Raw genomic sequence first — 18,169 nt, 5'->3', positions numbered from 1 at the left:
ACGTGTTAGCGCTCAGTAAACGGCAGTGAACATGAGGGTCACAGCACTAGTAGTTTGTCTTATTCATGTCTCAGGACTCACTGTCCAACCGCGATCCCTGCTATGGTGCAAAAAGAATGACTTTACTATTTCTCTAGTACTTTCATCACATCTACTTTACTGTCTCAGGGAAGTGCTTTCTTAGTAGGGAGGAAAGAAATTCGATAAAACAAGCAGAAGGCAAGAGAGATATCACAAGAGGCCAAAGGTAATACGAGTGATGATGTTTCTAGAAGGCGAAGGTGCAGTCTCGGGTCAACTGACAGCCTCATGCCTCCCTGTGTGGTTGGGACTGCCCCTCCCCACGAGCCACAGCCTGGGTCTCAGGGCAGCACGGCCGGGCTGGGGACCCTGTGGCCTCTGTCCTCAGCTCTCTGCCCCCTCTGAGCTCAGAGAGTCAGTGCAAAGCTTCAGGCAGGGAAGGAAGACCCCCCTAGGGGAAGGGTTGTCTTAGCCTCTGCTGACCCTGGCCTCCTCCCTGACAAATGAATTTCCCCTATTGATAGATTCCTGCGGTGGATAAAATCCTCGTAGGACAATGTCGCGGAGGGCCCTCCCCTGGGCCGCATCCTCACCTCGGCCACCCTCTCCAGGAGGGGCTCCAGCCAGTGCTCGTTGCACTCGCAGTGGCTGTCCAGGAACGTCAGGACCTTGGCCTGGGCCGCGTCGGCCCCCCGCACCCGCGAGCGCATCAGGCCTGTGGAGTGAGTTCAAAAACACGTCAGTGGGGAATGCCCAGGGAACGCGAGAAAAAGAAACAAGAACTGTACCCCCAGCACCTGCACTGACACCTCCTCACACAGCCCTCTTGCTGGGCACAGAGTTTATCGCCAACATGCGTGGAGGAATCAATACCGCTTTGCAGTTACCCAGGTAACAGTTCTGCCAGGACCTTTTTTTTTTTTTTTTTTTTTTGCATTACGCGGCCCTCTCACTGTTGTGGCCTCTCCCGTTGTGGAGCACAGGCTCCGGACGCGCAGGCTCAGCGGCCATGGCTCACGGGCCCAGCCACTCCGCGGCATGTGAGATCTTCCCGGACCAGGGCACGAACCCGCGTCCCCTGCATCGGCAGGCGGACTCTCAACCACTGCGCCACCAGGGAAGCCCTGGGACCTTTTTTTTTTAAAGTAAATTGGATGACTGAGAAAACAACTTGGAACTACTGCCTTAGGAGGAAGGCTTTTCCATAACTGAAGTCTCCTTTATCAAGCAATTGAAATGTGGAACTTCTAAAACTACTGTCCTCTGACACAGCACCAGAGTTTTCTAATTAACTGGGCTAAGGCACGTGTCACCCAGACACTTCAAGTGCTAATGGGGCAAAATTTAATAGTGATAATTTAATGATAACAGTGTTGTGAATATCTGTGTGTTCTAAGCCTCGTCACAAGCCAAATTTACATAAATGATGATAAAGCCCAGTTGTTTGGCTTTTACACAAAATTAGTTACACTGTTGGTCAAATTACACAATTTATATAGCTGTGATCTGTTAGTAATATCATTTTTTATTATCACACATAGTAATATTCATCCCTAGATGGTGTGGTCATAAGTGGCTTCCGCTATGTACGATGGCCTTTTATCTATCCATGGAGATGTGAGATTATTCACAACCGGTAAGGACAGGGCTGTGAGTTCTTTATGCAGCACAGTGGTCAGAAAGGGTTTTCCATGATTCTTAAAGAGCTGCATGCTAGAGTAGGAAAAAGGGCAACGATTTCTAGTTCTGGTATTATGGAGCAGCTTGTAATAGGAAAACCCTCCCTCAGAGAACAAGTATAAACTGAGCAAAGTAAAAAATGCAACTATAGGAAAGGGCTAGAGTAGCCAAGGGCAGGCAGAAACTAGAGGGCAGTCAACCCTTAAAAGAAGAAAATCACACAGAGCGAAATCCCTGTAAACATGGTATTTGCCCCCGATGTTACTCTCCAATCCACTGCAGTGCAGCCTTTTTTGGCTCGAGGTGTCAGAGGGTAGAGTTTGGGGCTGGAGAGTGGCTGGAAACAGAAGGAGGAGATCCTGGGAAGGAGCTAAGTCCCAAATCTGGTGATAACTGCCCTTAAATCCTTGGCTGATGCCTGAACCTGCAGGCACAGGGGAGACCCCAAGGAGTCCATGAAGAGAAACAATTAGAAGACAGAAAGAACTAAGATTTCAGCTGGAATCAGGGACACAATTTTTGGCAATTGAGTTGTGCCTAGAAGGACTTGGCAAACATCTCATTTCTACAGAAACTCCAGAGGGAACACATTTAGGAATACAGACTATGTCTCAGGAATAAGGGATTCATCCAAGATACACTTATGCTAGCAAAGTACAAAGACAAGCCTACACAGGTTCAAAGTCATGAGCTAGTAATTTAATTGCCCAGTATAACAAAGATCAACACCCTAGAGAAAGATAACAGAATCTAGTGTCTCTACAACATACCATGCACAATATCCAATATAAAAATTTAAAAATTAGTAGACAAGAGAAGAGAAAAATGTGATCCATATCCAAGAGAAAAAAAGTCAATAGAAACTCACTCTGAGATGACTCAGATGTTGAAATTAACAGATGAGGATTTTAAAGCAACTATTACGATAACTATACCCAAGAACTCCAAGGAAATGATCATTGGAATGAGCAAACATGGAGAATCTCAGCAGAGAAATGAAAACCACAAGAATTAAATGGATATTCCAAAACTGAAAACTGCAATTTTCTGAAATGAAAGAATTCACTGACTGCCCGTAACAGCAGATTAGAGATGTCAGAAGGACCAGTGAACTTGAAGATGGATCAATAGAGATTGATCTATCTGGTGAACAGAGAAAAAATACTGAAAGAGAAAAAAAGCCTGAGTAACCTATGGACAATATCAAGTGGTATATCATATGTGCGCATAGAGTCCAAGAATGAGGCATAAAAAAATATATGAAGAAATAAAAGGCCAAAAATTTCCCAAATTTGGTGAAAACTTCAACTTACATATTTGAAGGGATCAGCAAACCTGGAGCAGGATAAATAAAAAGCAAATCAAATCTAGGCAAGTCACAGTCAAACTGCTAAAAACCAAAGATAAAGAGACAATCTGGAAATCAGCGAGAGGAAACAACCCATAACATACAAGGAATCAACAATAAGCTGACAGCTACATTCTAAACAGAAAAACAGAGGCCAGAAGACATTGGAATGACATTTTCAGAGTGCTGAAAGAAAAACTAACGGTCAACTCAGAATTCTATTCAGAGAAAATACTCTTCAGCAATAAAGGAGAAAGAAAGACTTTTCAGATAAACAGAAATTGAGAGATTTTATTGCCTACAAGAAAAAATAAAGTTCTAAACGTTCTCCAGGCTGAAGGGAAATGACACTAGATGGAAACCTGAATCTATGGGAAAAAATGAAGTTACTAGAAATGAAAAATACGAGGATAAATTTTAGAGTTCATTTATACATTCTAATTTCTTTATAACTGATTATTTAAAGCAAACATTTTAACACTGCACTGTGTGGTTTAAAACATCATTAACAACATATGAAGGAAACCACATGACAACAGCAGTACACAGGACAGGGAACAGAAATGGAATTAAACTGTTGCAAGGTTCTTACATTTAAGGTAAAGTTGTATGGACTCTAAATAGACTGTTATAAGTTAAAGATGCATGTTGTAATCCTCAGAGAAACCACTAAAAGAAATGTATAGCTAAAAAGCTATGAGAAAAATTAAAATAGAACAGTAAAAAAAACAAAACAAAACACAAAACATCACTTCAAACTACATTACAAAGCTATAGTAAGCAAAACAGTATGGCCTTGGCATAAAAACAGGCACATAGATCAATGGGATAAATGGAGAGCCCAGAAATAAACACACACACATATGGCCATTAATTTACAACAAAGGAACCAAGGATACACAATGGGGAAAGGACAGTCTATTCAATAAATGGTGTTGGGAAACTGGACACATGCAAAAAAATGAAACTGGACCCCATCTTACAACACACACAAAAGTCAACTCAAAATGGATTAGAGACTTGAACGTTAAGACCTGAAACCATAAAACTCCTAGAAGAAAATATAGGTAAGCTCCTTGACATCAGTGGTGGCAATAATTTTTTAAATTTGACACCAAAGCAAAGGCAGCAAAAGCAAAAGTAAACAAACAGGATTACATCAAACTAAAAAGCTTCTGCAGAGCAAAAAAAAGTATTTACAAAATGAAAAGGCAACCTATGGAATGGGAGAAAGTATTTGCAAATCATATAACTGATAAGGGATTAATATCCAAAATATATAAAGAACTCATACAACTCAACAGCAAAGACAAAAACAAAAGCAAAATAATCGGATTAAAAATGGGCAGAGGAATTTAGAGACTTTTCTTTCCAAAGAAGACATATAAATGGACAACAGGTCCATGAAAAGGTGTTCAACATCACTAATCATCAGGGGCTTCAAACCGAAACTACAATAAGATATCACCTCACACTTGTCAGAATGGCTGTCATCAAAAAGACAAGAGATATCAAGTGTTGGTGAGGATGTGGAGAAAGGGGAACCCTTGTGCACTGTTGGTGGGAATGTAAATTGGTGCAGCCACTGTGGAGAACAGTATGGAGGGTCTTCAAAAATTAAAAGTAAAACTACCATATGATCCAGCAATTCCAAGGAAATAAAACCACTATCTTGAAGAGATGTCTGCACACCCATGTTCACTGCAGCATTATTTACAATAGCCAAAACACGGAAGTGTATTCAAAAGCTGCTAAGAGAGTAGATCTTAAAAAGTTCTCATCACAAGAAAAAATATTTGTCACTGTGTGAGGTGATGGGTGTTAACTAAACTTAGCGTGGTGGGGCTTCCCTGGTGGCGCAGTGGTTGAGAGTCCGCCTGCCGATGCAGGGGACACGGGTTCGTGCCCCGGTCCGAGAAGATCCCACGTGCCACGGAGCAGCTGGGCCCGTGAGCCATGGCCACTGAGCCTGCGCGTCCGGAGCCTGTGCTCCGCAACTGGAGAGGCCACAACAGTAAGAGGCCTGTGTACCACAAAAGAAAAAAAAAAAACTTAGTGTGGTGATCTCTTCACAATATATACATATATCAAATCATTATGTTGTACATCTCACACAGTGTTATATGTCAATTATATCTCAATAAACTGGAAAAAAATAAATTAATCAGGCAGAACAGTGGGAATGGAGGAATAAAAAGCACACAGGACAAATAGAGAACTTGGCCTATGAACACGGTTTTGGCTCCACTACCATTATTAAATAGCTGGATGACCTTGAAAAAGACACTTAACCTCTTTCAGCTTTAATATTTCCATCTGCACAACAAGAAGGACTAGGTTTTCAACCTTCAAAGTACATCAGTATTATTGAAATGCAGATGTCCAGGCCCCACCCCTAGAAAAACAAAAATTTTTATTCAATTGTGGGTAGGGTCAAGGCATGGCCTTCTTTTATTTTTTTAAAATTATTTTTATTTACTTATTTTTTTGCAGTACGTGGGCCTCTCACCATTGTGGCCTCTCCCGTTGCGGAGCACAGGCTCCGGACGTGCAGGCTCAGCGGCCATGGCTCACGGGCCCAGCCGCTTCACGGCATGTGGGATCTTCCCGGACCAGGGCATGAACCCATGTCCCCTGCATTGGCAGGCGGACTCTCAACCACTGCGCCACCAGGGAAGCCCCATGGTCTTCTTTTAAATTCCCCAAGTGATTGTAATGAATAGCCAGATTAAGAATTGCTGGCACAATTAAATCCCCAGCACTAAATGAACCCAAGGCCATGATTTTATGCAACGGATTTTCTCTGTCACCTAGTAGCATTGCTATGAGCATTTGTGTATACGTTTAACTGTTTGGGATATACACACACACAAGCACACATACATTTGTGTGTGTGCATTTTCTCACTCGACTGTCACATTCCTCACTTGTTCCATATAGTTCTACCATAATCTGGCTTCCCACAGCTGCCTCTCTTCATTCCTTCCCAAAACAATGCCTCCCTCAATGTGGGTTCTTACCCACAAGAACAGCCTCACGTAAAGCAAATGCACAATTTATATTTAGAAGGACTGCTTTTGCTTTCTAAGCAGGTTAAAGGCCCTCTCTGAAAGCTAGCACATGGTTTGTCAGTTACAAAATGCCCACATGACAGCTAATTTCTTTCTTTTATTCCCTCCTCCCGCCTCATCTTCTTTTTTTCCCCTGTGCCAGCAGACACTGGGTTTGAATTCAACAAGTTATCATGTAGTTTCTTTAGGGGCAAATACAATGCAAGATTCTGGTTTAATCTCAGCTTGGGGGGCAGATGTGAGTCCAGCAAACAGCTTGCTTAGGGGCAATGCTGACCCCATTGTCTATGCATCTTGAACATCTGGATTGATGACCTTAGTTGGTTAAAATACGGTGTTAATGACCTCGCCCTAACGGGCTCACCCACTTTATTGGCTGATGAGATTCTTGCTAAGAAAAACTGTATTTCCCGACTCTAGCTGGATTGCACAGGGGACCAGAAGATAGACAATGTTCGCTGACCAAAAGGCATAGCCACCACTCCAGGATCAACAGTCATCCTCAAACAGCAAAAACGGCACATGTTTTAAAGCTCTGCCATTTTCCTACAGAGAGATTTCTCAGGACCGTGGAGGCGCTGAGAATCCAGCCACCAGCTCTGTACCAGCATGGATGCGCTGGATGTTAATTACATTATGAGTCTGGCTTCCTTTCCAGACCCTTGAAAGTAATGCTTTCCTCTCTGGAGCTTCTCTTATAACTACCAATAAAGTGGACTCGATGAGCCCAGTTCCAGCAAAGACAAGATTGACAGCAGGTTTCGAGGCTGGCATTTGCCAAATCCAGTAAGCACGTAATGCTGGTGCTCTTTCCCTTGTTTTGGATGGTTCACCTTGGGCAGGCTGTCAAACTGGAACCCCAGTTATTTTATCAGATGCCTGCACCATGGAGTCATTAAAGTTCTCATTGCTAAATCTCTGTTTTTCTTCTAAATTCTAGTACTCAAGGGACTGATAAGACTTGTAGGTTGTGAAAGAAAGAGAGAAGCCAGTTTTCTAAATACATAAATAAAAGCGTAAGCTGAACTCTTGCCCTGGTGCACAAACAATTTCAATTAGTTAAGCTTTCGATATCCTTCCTAGGTTTGCTGGGAGAGGCTCCCAAGAGGCTCTGTTGGAGGAAGGCAGACAAAACACGAGACAGTTCATTGTTCTTGGAGCTGAAACGCTTCTTCACATTATTACTGGGCTCAGGAAAAGTCAGAATTCAACTGTCTTGGTACTGAACTGAGAAAAGTCTTACCTTCTCGCCGATCATTTCTGAGAACCCGCACTTTCTCAATTTTCCCCAAGAGTGCCCCGTCTTCCGCTAGGAAAAGAAAAGAAGCAAAGCTTTTGAACCTCAAGTTAACTAGCGGAGGGCCCGGTGGGCAGGGACGGTGATTGTCCATCACCTTCGGGCTGGTGAGCCCCTCGGGGCATCAGGGAGGCACCCTCTTTCTGCGGCCCCTACTTCCGGCCTTTTCTTGAAACTTGTGCTTAGCACCCACAGCCCAGGAAGGCTGGCACCCAAGAGAAGGGCCAGACGGAGGGGGATGCTGGGGCGGGGGGAAATCGGTCTCTACTTACGGTCATTGCTGTAGTCGTCCACCAAAATGATTTCTTTTATCAGGCGGGGTGGGCTTTTCTTAAGCACGCTGAGAAAAGGCAGAAAGATAAAGCTGCAGGCATTTCAGGCTGTGACTGGGGTGTGCAATTCTCATCCCTTGGCCCCTGCGGGGCTGCACAGTCAGGTGACCTGTCTGCACCCCCAAAGACAGCCCCGGCCCAGCTGCGCTGGGGACCTGGCCCTTGTTCAGCGTCCCTGCTGGGGGACATCCCCTGCCCACATGAGCGGCAGCGGGTGGGCAACGGATGGTAGCTGCTGGCCTCACCTGACCACTGTCCTCAGCAAGGCCGACCTGGCTTCATTGTGAAACGTGATCACCACGCTGGTGGCTGGCAGATCTACCCGCCACTGCTTCCGCTGACACCTGAAGGAGGAGAAAGAGCGACCTGAACGATGAGCCCGGACCAGCCCCGGCCAGGCGCGCCCCCAACAGTGCGGGCAGGTGGCCCTGCAGGACGGGCACTCGGGGTGGACCTGTCGTCTGCAGGGGGCCCTGGCCTATTCCGAGATACAGTGACAACGGGACATAAGGACACAGAAAAACACAACCAGAGCAACATTTTAAAAGATGAGAGATTTCAGTGAAAAGTAACATATTGAGAACATCTTTCTAACATGTTGAAAAAAAAAGTGTGTTTCAAAACAGTGAAATCCCATTTAGTCTCACATGCAGATACACCTCTATAGATGTGCTTTTCACAGTTCACAGTGGTTATTTCTGAGGGGTGGAACCAACTGTGCACCGCTGCTCTTTTCTCATTTCCTACTTTGCCTGCAGCAAGCACGTGGACCGTTGGGATTCTTCCCAAAGTTGTATGTGGAACCTGGCACTAACCCACTGACGGCTCCCCCGATCCTGGAATGCAGGACACATGCCCCTCACCTCGCCAGACTGCCTCCACACGACGTAGGTGACAGCGGTGCAGGCTGCCGCGAGCGAAGGAAGGATGGGTGGGCGTCAGAGCCCGTCGGCTCCCCCTTCCATTTGCGGCAGTACTGAAAGAACCCAGGACCGCTCTGAATAAAGTCGATTCAGGCCTGCAAACTATGGGCAGATTACAACAGGCACTTGTCACGTCTGGTCCCTGCAGACAGACACAAGGCTGCCACGGCCCTGAATGGCTGCTTGAAAACACAGGACGCTATAGCCCTAGGTTGAAGATGCTGAGGCATCACCCACTAGGCGACAGAAAGGACTCATAAAGGGAGACTGGGCTCTGCAGAACCCATCATTAAGGGACCCTTCAATCCCCTGAAGGCTCCATGAACTTGAAGAACATCCCAGTGTAGAGGTGATGCTTCCATGAGACAACAAGACCCTTGGGCGGGCTTACAGCTCACGAGGACGTCTGTGAACAGTCAAATCGTGGCGTGAGTGCATTCAGGGAGTTACCAGGCTGGTGGTACTACTGAAGCCGGGAGGGGGAAGGGGTGGGACGGACAGCTAAAGTATCTTTGGCCTCTGGAAGCAGTTCTCAACCAGTAATTTTGTACCCAAGGTGGAGAGGGTGACGGTCTTGCCTGCAGTAGGGTAGGGAACACCAGCCGGCGCCCAGGACGTGGTCCCTCCAGGCTGCGCTCACCATCTGGGGGTCCCTGCACTGGTGTCACTCCAGTGGTTTCCACTGGAGAAGCTGGAAAACCTTTCATGGGGCCAATACATCTTCAAGAACTTGTTTTACTCCTTAGCTCTTAATGGAATTGACCACAGCTATAAGTGACCTGCTCCCAGAATTAAAGGTATCTACCTTAACTGCGAAATCAGTAGGAAAAGGAGAAAGAGTTAAAAAAAAAATCTTTGGTGCTCAGCTGCGCCTCAGAGGAAAAGTCAACAGACGCTGATTTTCCCTCGTGACTGGTAAAACTACCTCAGAGAGCAAATTCTGAAAATGAGCAAGAAAAGCAGCAAAATTAAAAAGCAATTAGGTCAGATCACAAAATGGGCTTCTTTTGTTTATGTTAGTTATGTAGATAGCTGGATTTTAATTAACCATGAGAAAACAACATAATATACCAGTCGCTGTTGTTTGGGAAAAGAATGAATTCTGGAATTACTGTTGTTGATCATTATAGCTCCTGACGGCTAAGTATTTAATGACAAGTAGATTGATAAGGCTGGGGTTTTGTTGTTGTTGTTGTTGTTGTTTAATTTCAAGAATTCGCCAACTGTTAGATTAAGGAAGTAATAAGTAAGACTCTGCAAGGTTCAACTGTAAACAAATTACCAATGAATGTCATTCCCAAGAACCCAATCTGTAATGCTAATGAAATAAGAACCCCAGAATAGGACGCCCTCTGCAATCAGGCCCCAACCCACCCAGTGGCGAGGGCTGAGCTGAGCAGACAGCGCTGAATGACTTGCTGAGCTCGGGCTGGAGCAGCCACGTGAGAATCAAAAGGAGAGAAGGAAGCATTTTTCAGGCTCAAATCATAGTAAACTCAGCCGATCCAATCAGGTCCTATTCTCTCATTTTCTGTTTCTCTGCAGGAAGCCTCGTCTCCCAAGAGCACTTGGAATTCTCAAGGGGCTCTGGAAACAGTTTTCAGAACACACAGGGCTGCTGCATTCACATCGTTTTATTAAAATTCCATAACATAGGGCATCAGGCACCTAGTTTTGCTAGGAACTGGCGATCAGGAAATTTCAGAGGTATATCCCATTTCTAAGGTAAAGAGGGATGACAAGTAAAGACTGAGGAGTATCTTATACCCCGTGAGTCTGAGTGTTATAGCTTAGTATATGAATTCAGATCCTAAGTCCATACACTGTGCCAAGATAAAAGGGGGTGGTGGTATTTGAAGAATTTCTTTAAAAAGAAACAGAATAAATCTTGCATGTAAAGAGCGCTGTCCCTGCCAAGCAGAATTCTCTGCTCCGGAGCTGGGGGAAGAACACCCGCCTGATATAGAAACCTGCCAGGAGAGCTGGCTGCCGGGGGCACCTTCATCCTTGAGCTTCTTTGGGAACTGATAGAAGCTGGGGTTTATTTGGAGTCAGCATCAAGGAGAGTCTGCAGTCAGTTCTGTTCTCCCTCCCGGACGATGCAGCTGAAGCAGCGTGATGCTGAAGATGGGCTTTGGGTCAAGTTCACTTGGGTTTCCAAGGGTCATTCTGGTAACTCCCTGTCCAGTAAAATGGGGACTTGAAAAAACTGGACACAGTGATTTTTTAAAATCTCTAATTTAGCTTTAAATTTCTCTGAGACTAGATGGCCATCAAATCTGAATTCTGCATCAGCTGAGGTCAAGTGCAGGGGGCTCCTGAGCCCTCGGGGTGCAGAACGAACCCGGGGAGGCTTGTCTCTGACGCAGATGCTACACTTGCAGTTGGTCAAGACACTGATGAAACCATCAAACACACGTCCTCAGACTGGGAAGCTAGAGGCTCTGTTTAATACGGTGGAAGGCTGCTCCGTGGTGTGGAGAGGGGCACAGAAACACACCCTCTACCCCACGCCCCCAGGGTGCCTCCCCAGCTCCTCTGGCCTGTGGTAGCCTTGGTAACTGAGTGATCTGAGACACTTCATCCCTGTAAATCATTTCTTTTTAATATGTTATTATTCTTTTTTTTTTTAATTAAAAAAATTTTTTTGACTGCACTGTGTGGCATGTGGGATCTTAGTTCCCGACCAGGGATCGAACCCGTGCCCCCTGCAGTGGAAGCGCAGAGTCTTAACCACTGGACCACCGGGGAAGCCTGGCCCTTACAATCTTGCCTGGTTGTTGGGACAATCAAATAGCAAAGAAGGACTCTGAATACTGGAAAGGTCCCTGTCGTCCTAATGAGGGTTACCATATGCACGTGGCAGCTGTGTGCCAACAGTGCCTGTGGGGATTACCTAGGCATCTTTCCCACCCCTCTGAAGCCAGCAGGGTCCCCAGAGAGGGATGTGTAGACCCCACGACCCTAAGCATTCAATACTCAGCCTGTGTTCTGATCATGCTCTGGAGGCCCCCGTAGGAGGAAACCTCTGGCAAATGGGGACCCTAAGTGTCAGTCTCCATGGCAGCGACTTCTTACTGTGTATCCACAGCAGGTCTTCCCACCATGTCTCAGCTTCCCAGGAGACACCTCAAGGGGAGACACCAGGATCAGTCACGGTATTTCAAGGTTCCGGTTGTTGTCATATGCATTTCTCTTTACAAATTATTAAACAGGCATTCTGGATTCATTCAGCCTATGATTTTAGTCTGAGTGTGCCCCTGAGAGAAAATTTAGCTTTGATTTGTTGACAACAAAGCAAAGCAAAGCAAAGCATGGGGGAAAAAAATAAACAAGCAAAAAAAAAAATGTATTTCCCTGGGTTCACAAAGCTAAGGATCAAGTCTTGGATCGTGATCAACTCAGTGTGGTAACGAATGTCCTGTGGCCTGTTGGGGAGAGAGGCAGCTGGCCTGTTTTTCCCCGGTCGTCACCCCCATCATTGTGGTTATGTGTGCAAGATATTTCAAACATAAAACCTAGAAGATGGGGCTTCCCTGGTGGCGCAGTGGTTGAGAGTATGCCTGCTGATGCAGGGGACACGGGTTCGTGCCCCGGTCCGGGAAGATCCAACATGCCGCAGAGCGGCTGGGTCCATGAGCCATGGCCACTGAGCCTGCGCGTCCGGAGCCTGTGCTCCGCAGCGGGAGAGGCCACAACAGTGAGAGGCCCGCATACCACAAAAAAAACCCCCAAAAACAAAAAACCTAGATGTCATACAAGTGCCCATGCACCCTCCACTCAGCTTTTTCAAATCTTAATATTTTGCATCCTTGGCATTTGATGCAGATTTTTCTTTTAGCATGTTTCAAAGTTTTATTTTACTGTTATTGAGAGTGCCACAAAGAACTGTTTTTTTTGTTTTTGTTTTTTTTTTGGCTGCGCTGGGTCTTCGTTGCGGCACGTGGGGCTCTTCATTGCAGTCTTCTCTCTAGTTGAGGCGTGCATGCAGGCTCAGCAGTCGTGGCACGTGGGCTCAGTTGCCCTGCGGCATGTGGGATCTTAGTCTGAACCGGCGCCCCCTGCATTGGAAGGCAGATTCTTAACCACTGGACCACCAGGGAAGTCCCTGATTCAGATTTTAAAATGAAACAAAACCTGACATGTAATAGTTGTAGTCCTGGTATGTCCTTCCCACCTCAAATCCCATCTTCACCAGCAGTAACCACTACCCTAAATTTGATACATCAGTATTCCTATGTGTGTTTTCAACGAACTACATGTGTACATCTGCACAAATAACATAGAGTGGTGTTCTGCATATATTCAAAACGTGTATGGGTGACACTGCACTGTGGTTTGCTTTCTCCGCCTTTGGGAACGTACCTGTTTTGACACGCACGGCTCTATTTCATTCACACCCACTGCTGCACAGCTGTCCCTTGTAGGAACACACCACATCCAATCCCTTTCTGCTGATGACCAATTTCTCTCCGTTAGGAGTAATGCAGCCATGGACACTGTCTTTTTACATATGTGAGAAAGTTTCTCTGCATCATTTGCCCACAGGTAGGACTACTAGATTTACTTGATTCAGCAAGCTGATCTCCAAAGACTGTTCCCAGCTTCATCTCATCCACAAGGGTACACACGGCTCCATATTCCCACCATCTCTTGATAGCATCAGATTTTTACATTTTGCCCACCAGGTTGGTATGAAATAGCCTCTTATTATTCTAATTTTCATTTCCCTGATTACTAGCGAGGGCACACATCTTTTCATATGTTTATGAGCTGATTAGATAGTTTCTGCTGTTAATTGCCTGCTCATACCCTTGTCCACTTTCTGTTAGGTTTTTAATCATTATTATTATTTTAATAAATTTATTTATTTCATTTTTTGGCTGTGTTGGGCCTTCATTTCTGTGCGAGGGCTTTCTCTAGTTGAGGCGAGCGGGGGCCACTCTTCATCGTGGTGAGCGGGACTCTCACTATCGCGGCCTCTCTTGTTGCGGAGCACAGGCTCCAGACGCGCAGGCTCAGTAGCTGTGGCTCACGGGCTCAGTTGCTCCGCGGCATGTGGGATCTTCCCAGACCAGGGCTGGAACCCGTGTCCCCTGCACTAGCAGGCAGACTCTCAACCACTGCGCCACCAGGGAAGCCCCATCATTATTATTTGATGATAGGAATTTATATATTCTGGATAGTATCCTTTGTCAGCCATATGCACTGCAAAAATCTTCAAGTCTGTGGCAGATCCTGTAATTCTGTTTAAGATGTCTTCTGTCAAACATATTTTTAAATTTTGATTTCTCAAACTGTGGCCCTGGGGCAATGTTCAGAAAAAGGGTTTCTAACCTAAGGTCTCTAATATAATTTAGTAGATTTTCTTCCAAATAGTTTAACTTTTACAAATGCTTTTAACATTGAGGTTACCCATCTACCTGCCTAGACATATTTTTATGAATGATATGACTAAGTAATCTCATTTTTTCCCGTATGGTTAGTCTGTTGTCCCAGGTGTCATTGAATGGTTTACTACGTCATTGCCGACTTGTGCTGTCACACCACATTTTATGCGTGTACACTGACCCCTGGTCCACTTCTGCTCTGTGCATCTCTGTACTCATCCCCCACTGCTGCCTGGCTGTGGCTCTGAAGTAGGCCTTCACATCTGACAGGTAAGCTGATCCCCATGTGCTGCTCCTCAAGACTTTACTGGCTATTTGTGGCCACCTGCTTTTCCTTACGAATTTAAGGATCAGGTCTTTAAGCACTGTATGATACTGCACTGAATTTATAGATTAATTGGAAGGGAATTATTATAATAATTTCTTTATAATATTGAGGGTTTTTTTAACGTCCTTCAGTTATGTTTCGTAATTATCTAATTTTCTCCATAAAAGCCTTACACATCTTGTGTTGCATTTGCTCTTAAGAGCCTCACAGTTCTGTTGCTACAGTGCACGGGGTCTCTCCTCTTACATTTGCTCACAGGCCACTGCTGGCCCTGGTTTGTGTCTGTGGACCCTGCACTCAGCAACCTCACTGAGCTCTCTTAGTTCTGAGAATTTGTAGGTTCTCTTGGATTTTTTCATTCATCAATTCATCCACATTTTGTCCTTTTCTTTACACTTCTTCTACATCTGCGGTTCTTGTCTTAATAAGGCACTGCTCATGGCGTGCAACACAACATGCAATAAAAAAGGTGGTAGAGAACACCCTTGTCCTGGTCCCATCTTCAAGGTGAATGCAATTAGGTTTTCATGAAGTGTAATGTTTGCCATAGATGTTTTATAGACACCTTTAATCAGGTTAAGGAAATTCCCTTACCAGTGCTAAATTTTATGATTTTTTTCCCTTGCATCTATTAGGGGGATAATATAGCTTTTCTCCTTTAATCCGTTGAGAAAGAATAGTATATTAATATATCTCCTGCTGTTCTGTCATTCTTGCATTCCTAAAATAAACTCTACTTGGCTATGGTTTTTTTAAAAAAAAATAGAGCTATGTTAGATATGCTAGTATTTGGCTTTGAATTTTTTCAATCTATAACCGTAACAGTAATCGATCTACAATTTTCTGTTCTTCTACTTTCTTTTTCCAGTTTCACAGCAAGGTACTCCTGCTCTTAAAAAGCAAACAGGGCAGCTTTCCCTCTTTTTCTAGAAATTCTCTAAAATAGTCTGTGTTATATGCAAACCCATTTGAGCCTTGTGAATCTGGGGGAGGCAAACTTTTTATTGCTGAAAAGGTCTTTCATGGCTTGTTTGTATTCATATTTTTCTATTTCTTGAATGACTCTGGTAATTTTCATGTTCCTAGAAAATTAAGCATTCCATATAAGTTTTAAATGTATTATATTTGCATAAAAGTATGCTTACAATTTTCTTACGATCCTTACACTCTATCTATAGTTATATTTGCTCTTTTATTCCTGATATTATTTATAATTAATTAATTAATTATTGGCTGCATTGGGTCTTCATTGCTGCGTGCGGGCTTTCTCTAGTTGGGGCGAGCGGGGGCTACTCTTCGTTGTGGTGTGCGGGCTTCTCATTGCGGTGGCTTCTCTTGTTGCTAAGCACAGGCTCTAGGCATGTGGGCTTCAGTAGTTGTGGCACGTGGGCTCAGTAGTTGTGGCTCACGGGCCCTAGAGTGCAGGCTCAGTAGTTGTGGAGCACGGGCTTAGATGCTCTGTGGCTCGTGGGATCTTCCCACACCAGGGATCGAACCTGTGTCCCCTGCATTGGCAGGACAGATTCTTAACCACTGAGCCGCCAGGGAAGCCTTCCTGATATTTTTTAACTGTAGTTTTTATTTTTATCAGTATTCTTAGAGATTTCTAATTTTTGAAAATCAAGCTTTATATTATTCTCTTATTGTTTCTTATTTTTCTAGTTCATTAATTTTTTCTTTTTCCTTCATTATTTCCTTCCTTCTATTTTGAGGTTTACCCTGGTTTTTTGTTTTTCTTTGTAACTTCTTGATTCACAGAGCTGCCCTACAGCTTTAAGTCCAACTGAATTCAATCACTGGAGAAACAAAGGCAGTTCTGTATTCAACAGAGAGGAGGGTAGGCTGAACTGGGGAGAGGTGCCAGTAGGTGTAATGAGTAGCTTTAACTCTGGTAAAGAGCGACATGGCACCTGCCTCTGCCCTGCACCAAGGTACACACGTAGGGCGGTGCCTGGGGAGTTGGACAGCAAACAGAGCTCTGGGCTGCTCTGACCTCGGTCTCTCCAGCAGACCCAGCACCTGAAAAGGTGCCAGTCTCCACGTGTACCCTCAGTCCAGGTGAGACAAACCAAAAGGGCTCGTTTGGGGGTCAAGCTCAGATGGCAGGGCCAGGAGGGTTCAAAAGCCAAAAGAGGGCTTTCCGGGTGGCGCAGTGGTTAGGAATCTGCCTGCCAGTGCAGGGGACATGGGCGCAGGCCCTGGTCTGGGAAGATTCCGCATGCCGCGGAGCAACTAAACCTGTGCACCATAACTACCGAGCCTGCGCTCTAGAGCCCATGAGCCACAACTACTGAGCCCACGTGCCACAACTATTGAGCCCGCGTGCCACAACTACTGAGCCCGCATGCCGCAACTACTGAGCCCGTGTGCCACAACTACTGAGCTCGCATGCCGCAACTACTGAGCCCTCACGCCTAGAGCCCGTGCTCCGCAACAAGAGAAGCCACGGCAATGAGAAGCCCGAGCACCGCAACAAAGAGTAGCCCCTGCTCACCGCAACTAGAGAAAGCCCACACACAGCAAAGAAGACCCAAATTTATTAAATAAATTAAAAAAAAAAAAGAACCGATCAAAGTAGACTGTCACTTCTCAGGCCCTCTGCCCCCTGCTCGTACATGGTGGTGTGTGTGTAGGGGTGTTACCACACAGGGACCCTGGGATGCAGGCTCTGAACAGCAGGTGACCCAGATGAGGCCCCGAATGCTCCTTCTGCTCCCTTGCCCTCACCCCCAGGGAATGCCGACATGATTTCCTTTTCAAAGGAAGAAAGGGGCAGGTCTGCTGTTTGAGTGACTGTGTCCTGGTAGCTGGACACAGCTGTCCCCACAGGAGGTGGAACTTCCCATACAAGCTGTGCAGCCGGGGGGCACCCCCCGTCTGGAGCCAATCGTGGGCTGGGCACACTCATCAGGGAACACCCTGCTTTGGCAGCTGCCCTGGCATGAACTCACGGTCACCACAAAGCTCGGACAGTTAGTGAGTGCCAGACTCTCCCAAGAGCATATTATTAACATGCAGACGCCTGGGCTCTGCCCACATAAGTAGGTCTGGGTGATGCCTGGGGATCTGAGTTTTAGAAGCTCCCTCCCTGTGCTGCACCCCTCAAGTCCTCCCACCTAGAGAGTTGGGCCTAAGGCCTTTGAATAAGGCCCCAGCACTCGGGACCCTTTGGAAGGAGATCAAGTCATAGCTGGAGGATGGATTCACAGCAACGGGGCCGTGCACCTGAAATGGGCCATCCCGCCCAGCTCTTCGGAGTAGGAAGAATCCTCAGAGCCTCAATCTCAGGTACCTCTGCTCCGACACAAGGAAAACAAGGGGTCAGTTTCACACTGCAGTCTCCATGGGGCGTTTGCTCTGGAGGGTCTGGGGAGGATGGGCAGGCCGGGGGATAAAATGGGAGTTGGAAATGGAATTAAAATTTAAACAAAGCAGGAAGGAAAAAAAAGAAGGCTAACAGCTATTGTATAATGTTCATTTAATTAAAATACACTCTTAATAATCCTTCAAACAGTGATAATGACCTAATATTCCACCTAATCAACTAATTTCTGATCAGTTCTAATAGCTAAAGAGCTTATTCTACAGAGGTCTTTTAAAATGGAAGAGAACCAAATCCTAAGATATTTTAAAACCTCTGCAGGACCCATCTGGAATTAAGCTTCTTAAAAATCTAGTTGGCAGGAGATTTGAGTAAGCCCCAGGAATCATGGCAGGTATGTCTCACTCTGAAATTCTCGGTCTGAAGTCGCGTTCTGGTGCCCTGCGCTGTGTCTGAC

At 45.5% G+C, this 18,169-nt stretch overlaps 1 protein-coding gene across 1 annotated transcript in view; it reads right to left on the bottom strand.

Annotated features, from left to right (window-relative positions):
* Positions 1-18,169, bottom strand: part of GALNT2 (polypeptide N-acetylgalactosaminyltransferase 2) — a 178,656-nt gene that overhangs the window by 29,969 nt on the left and 130,518 nt on the right. Inside the window, exons 4-7 of the mRNA XM_060107649.1 lie at positions 7,995-8,093; positions 7,690-7,757; positions 7,364-7,429; positions 615-736 (exon numbers count right to left, since the gene is read on the bottom strand). Of these exons, the coding sequence (XP_059963632.1) occupies positions 615-736; positions 7,364-7,429; positions 7,690-7,757; positions 7,995-8,093 (355 nt within the window). The remainder of the gene's footprint in view (positions 1-614; positions 737-7,363; positions 7,430-7,689; positions 7,758-7,994; positions 8,094-18,169) is intronic.

Source organism: Mesoplodon densirostris, chromosome 1 (genome assembly GCF_025265405.1).
Source record: "Mesoplodon densirostris isolate mMesDen1 chromosome 1, mMesDen1 primary haplotype, whole genome shotgun sequence".
Lineage (NCBI taxonomy): Eukaryota > Metazoa > Chordata > Mammalia > Artiodactyla > Ziphiidae > Mesoplodon > Mesoplodon densirostris.
The sequence above is the reverse complement of the archived record's forward strand: the minus strand, read 5'-3'. Positions and strand labels throughout refer to the sequence as shown.